This window comes from Ursus maritimus (genome assembly GCF_017311325.1).
Source record: "Ursus maritimus isolate PB19 chromosome X unlocalized genomic scaffold, ASM1731132v1 scaffold_X1, whole genome shotgun sequence".
NCBI classification, from domain to species: Eukaryota; Metazoa; Chordata; class Mammalia; order Carnivora; family Ursidae; genus Ursus; species Ursus maritimus.
The window spans coordinates 82,547,638-82,552,814 of record NW_024423319.1 but is presented as its reverse complement, the minus strand read 5'-3'; the positions used below and the strand labels follow the sequence as shown (position 1 = coordinate 82,552,814).

At 59.4% G+C, this 5,177-nt stretch overlaps 1 protein-coding gene across 1 annotated transcript in view; it reads right to left on the bottom strand.

Moving 5' to 3' along the window:
* Positions 1–5,177, bottom strand: part of LOC103662798 (prickle planar cell polarity protein 3) — an 11,822-nt gene that overhangs the window by 3,183 nt on the left and 3,462 nt on the right. Inside the window, exons 4-6 of the mRNA XM_040631691.1 lie at positions 4,045–4,158; positions 3,578–3,715; positions 2,766–2,817 (exon numbers count right to left, since the gene is read on the bottom strand). Coding sequence (XP_040487625.1) covers positions 2,766–2,817; positions 3,578–3,715; positions 4,045–4,158 — 304 coding nt within the window. The remainder of the gene's footprint in view (positions 1–2,765; positions 2,818–3,577; positions 3,716–4,044; positions 4,159–5,177) is intronic.

The window sequence follows — 5,177 nt, the reverse complement described above, 5'->3', positions numbered from 1 at the left end:
AACACAAACAGATGAAGGAGGAAGGGGATTTATGACCTAGGCTGGGGCATAGGATCATCTACACTGACTCGAGAACGGAGCCCTCCAGGACTACACTGCCTTCAAGCCACAATGCAGTTCTTGTCTCTGGCCTGGCGAGGCATCCCTGGGCGTGAGCTCCGGGGGAGCTGTGGAGAGGGGGATTTGGGGGTTCCAGTTGCATTGTCCTGAGCAGGCCTGGGCCTGCACAGATGTGGGGGCAGCGGGATGCGTTCCCCTAGGAAGAAGCCATCCTCCTCCGACGACTCGGAACTGGGGCTAGAAGGTGAGCTGGAGCAAGATCCTGAGTCCGACCCCGATCCCAAGTCACATTGGTGGTGGCGATGTCTGCCTGAGTGGCGGCGGTGATGGTGATGATGATGGTGGCGGCGGCGATGGGTGGGGGCCCTGGGTGGGGGACTGCGTGGCCTGCGACGCTGGGCTGGGGGTGCACTCAGGGTCCGTCGCGGGCCTCCGTCAGACACCAGAGGGTCACGGAAGCTGACACGAGGGGTGCTCTGGCGACCAAAGGCACCATCTTCCAGGCTCGGCTCGGGCTGGCTAGGGAGTCCTGGGGGTGGCTCTGGGGGGCTGCGGAGCCCCAGCTCTGGCAGGGAGTGGCGGTGGGGGGCGCCCCTCAGAAAGTGGGTGGGCTCCTCAGGGCCTGCAACTGGAAAGAGAGATGGAGCAACTCCCTGTTATCTGGCCCCGAGGGGAGGCCCGTGGAAAGGCCTTCTCTCTACTTTACTCCATCAGGACTGGGAAAGTGGGAGCAGGGGTCGGAGGGGGGCAGCAAGGTGGGGGAGTTTGGGAAACGTGAGGCCCAGGGCAGGCTCTGCGTGGAGGGAATGGGAGCGTGGCTTCTGATGGAAGGGAGGTGACATCGTCTAAAGCCCACCAAGTTTGCCATAGAATGGGGGTGGGGCCTGGGTGCGGAGAGCGGATGGTCAGGGGTTTGGAGGAAAGGAGGAAGAATGTGGATTCAAGAAGGAACAAGTCCAGGCTAGGGAACGGGCCTTGTAACAGGGGGCGGAGCCAGGGTTCACGAGGGGGTGTAGTGTGGGCTGGAGACTGGGCCTAGCACCCTTTGGAGATGCTGCCTGGAGATGCTGCCGGTGCTGAGATGGGGGCGGGCCCAGGGATGCAGCTGGTGAAGGGCCTGGGAGAGTGGGGGGGGTGGTTTGAGGTGAGGGGGACTACAAGAGGCTGCGCGCGGCTCAAGGGTTAGCTCACCAGGTTCTGGCTCCGTGCTGGTGCCTTTGGTGGCGGTCTCTGACGCCTCCTCCGCAGCGGAGAAAGAAGTCGTGGATGCTGTAAGAGGTGCAGAGACCGTGCCCGCGCTCCAGCTCCGACGGCCGGTCGCCGACGCTGTGGGCTCGGACCCCAGGCTGCAGGCTCTTGAGCAGAAGATTAGGCCGCGGCGTGGCAGGAAGGGGAGGCCCAGCAGGGCTCGCCCACAGCGACTACAGCAGAAGCAGCGGTCTGAGGCGTGCCAGTGCTGGCCCTCATAAGCCATCTGACCCTGGTCCAGGCCTGCGGGGACCGAAGAGGGGGGAAACTGAGGCAGGGCCGGCAGGCATATCCCCTGCCTATCCTAAATGGGGCCCTTCTTGGGAAGAGGTAGGGAATCTGAGGCAGGGTACTCCAAGATACCCTCCCTCCCCACTCTCCAGAATGGGTGCCCTTCTCTGGAGAAAGCAGGGAAACCGAGGTTTGGGCTTCCCCTAAGGTTCCTCATCCTTTCTCTCCTGGACACAGGCTGATGTCTCCTCTTGTCTCTCTCTTTCTTTCTCAGGGCGCCCCCCCAGACTGGGGGTGGGCATTGGACTCTGAGATGTGGGTCAGGCTTAGAGATTAAGAGGTAGCTTCAGGTGCACAGAGTGTAGAAGGTGGATCTGAAGGAAAGGCCTGGGTGGTGGGGGCAGGGCTTAGAAGGTAGGGCGGGGCCTTGGTGGGAAAGGAGTGGGTCTTAGAGGGTAGGGTGCGCCTTAGGAGGTAGGACTGTACCTGGGGTGATGGAGGAGTCCTTAGAGAATAGGGGGAGTCTGGGGGCATTGGGCCTTGGCTGAGGGAGTAAGAGGGTAGCCCCAGGGGGCTGGGAATTAGAGGGATCTCTGGAAGTGGGCCTAGATACGCAGTGGTGCCTAGGGTCATGCAGGTGGGGTTTAGAAAGTACAGCGTGATGGGGGATACCCGTGAGGGACTTGCAGTGAAGGGTAGAGGGCTATGGTGCTGGCGCTAGACTGCCAGTATGGACTATAGAGGAGAATCCTGGTGGGGTGGTGCCCCTGCCCCGTCTCCTGTTCACCCACCAATGTGCTCCCCACAGCCATCACAGTACTCAGCGTGGCGGGCCTCGTAGCAGGCACAGCAGTGGGGGCGGCTCTGACGCATGACATAACGCTGCCCTCCTAGCGATGCTTCGCACTCAAAGCAGCAGAAGTGGCCCATGTGCCAGTGCCGGCCCTCGGCCTCGGTACACTCAGGCGAGAAGATGATCTGGGGGGGGGAACACGGTCCACCTTGGCCATCAGAAGGGCCTGCCCCCGGCCCTGCTCGCCCTCCACTCCCACCCCTGGGCAGAGAGGTGTGAACCTCGTCACAGGCTTGGCAGCGCGGCCGCAGGCGTTCGGCGTGGTGGCGGCCGCAGTAGACTTTGCCAGCGTGGTAGAAGTAGATGAGGTCTACCAGCAGCTCGCGGCACGTGGAGCACACAAAACACTGCGGGTGCCAGCAGGCACCCAGGCCTGCGCGGCTGGCAAACACGGCGATGTCCCCGCCTCCAATCTGCTTCCCGCACTGCCGGACGACAGAGAGACGCCGCCACCAGCATGGCCGGACAGAACGGGGTCAGCCTGTGCCACTTGGGCCTTACCCCAGCAGACCTTTGTGACTAGCTCCACCTGTGGGGTAACTCCGAGACAGGCCCTGCCTACACGGGAGGGTCCCCTAGAGGCTGACCGGACTCCTGGGGGAAACCACAGAGACAGCCCCTTCTATTCGTGGGTAGCCTTAAAGGCAAGTCTTGTCCTTCGGGAGCTGGGGAAATCAAAGAGACAGGCCAGGCCCAGGGTGGAACCGGAGTGACAAAGCTCACTTTAGAACCTAATAGTAGGATTTAGGGCCTATCTCTACCAGCTGGGAGGGGCCTTGAAGACAAATTCCACCCACCGTCGGGCCCTACAGACAGGCCCTGACACTGTGGGTCAGTTCTTAAGGACACGTCTCAACCACAAGACCAGAGAGCCCACACCTCACATCCACCGAGATGAGGGAGCTAATAGAGATGGTCCACCAGGGCCTCCTTACAGACAGGCCACATTCAATGGTGAGAGCTGAGAAACAGGCCCCGCCCACCAGGGGGCCCTACAGACAGATCTTGCTGGCCAGGGAGGCCTTAAGGCATAGTCCTGGTCTCACAGTGGGATGTGAGGAAACGACTCCATCCACCAGAGGGGACATGAGAGACAGACCACTAGGGCTTAAGTGGCAGGCCTCATCTTCCCGGGATCTGGAGCAAAGGCACGGCTCTCACTCACCGGGGCCCTCCCTGGCTCACCTCCTCACAGATGGCCCCAGTGATGGTCACGGGGAAGATGCGCACGGCGCCACGGCCCAGATTCTCCCGCTTCCGCTGCTGGCTGAAGGCTCTGAGCTCTTTCTTCTCCTCCTCTTCCAGTGCCGTGCAGTACTGTGCCTGGGGTGGGAGGGTCTTCCAGGCTCCTCCCACCATGCCTGCCCCCTCCCCTTCCAGAATTCATCCACAAGCGTAGAGTTTACTTCCAGGCCTTTCTATAGGTGGGGGCTTCCTGCCCGAAATTCCCACCCCTCACCTCTTCTCCCAGGGCTCAGCTGCGGTTTTGCCGAGGAGCGGCCCAACTGCCCCTGCTTGTCCAGACCTTTCACGTCAGATCAGCTCACCTTTCCTTCTCTGGCCCTGTGCGTTTCTTTCCAGCTGCTTGGCATTTGCCCGGGCTGTGCCCTCCCCACCACCTGGCATGCCCTTCCTGTCTTCTAGCGCCTCACCTCACTGTCGTGTGGGGGCAGCTGGTGCAGCAGCTGCTTGATCCTGTATTTCTCCCCAGGACTGTTGACGTAGGGAACCTTGTCCTCTGGGAGGCAGCTGAAAAACTGGTATACCTGGGACGACATGGGGGACGGGAGAGAACAACTGAGACTAGGGGTGAGTTGGGATGCAGTGGGATGGTGGGCTTCTACTTCTATGAGAATATTAAAGTCATAGGAAGGGACTGTCTACTGACATTCTCCACCTCTCCTTCCTACAGGCTGGATCATTTCCATCGCCTCCCAAATACGCTGCGAGTTCCTTCAGGCCTTGACCCCGCATTTCTCTCCAGCTGCTGTCCCCCATTCTTTCTTTTATAGCAGAGTTCCTCAAAAGAGTTGTGGGCACTCGCTGCCTCCACTTCCTCCCCCATTGTCTCTAGACCTGACTCCAGTCAGGCTTCCCCGCCCACCCCTTCCGTCTCTCCTCCAAAGCTATTGCTGTCACGGTCATTGATGATGTCCACACCTTTAAAATCATTTTTCAGGTCTCAGTCCTCATCCAGCTGGACTGGACACAGTTGATCACTCCCTTTTCCTGGAAACGCTTTGTTCCCTTGGCTTCCAGAATACTGTCCTCAGTTTCCTCCTACCTAATTGGCTGTTACTTCTCTGCCTCCCTTCTGGTTCTTCTTTCAACTAGCTGACCCCCAAATGTGGGAGGACCCTCAGGCTCATCCTTGGTTCTCTTGCCTCTCTCTACATTCACTCCCTTGGGAATCACATCCAACCTCATGGTGATAAATACCACTTCGTGGCTAATGTCTCACAAATCCATACCTCCTACCCTGTGACACCTCCCTTGAGTGCCAGGCGACATGGCCACTAGATCTCTAACAGGCATCTCAAAACTCCAGATGGCCAAAATCAAACTTATGCTCTTACTCCTCAACTTGCTCCTGCCTTGGCCTGTCCCCTATCAGTTAATTCATCCCTCCTTGAGGTCATCTTTGACTCCTCTCTCTCACACACCCACAAGCAAATCCTCTTAGATCTGCTTTCAAAACATATCCGGAATCTGACCAGCACTTGCTACTTCCACTGCCAACATTGTCATCAGTCACTGGACCACTGCAATAGCCCCCCCCCCCCCG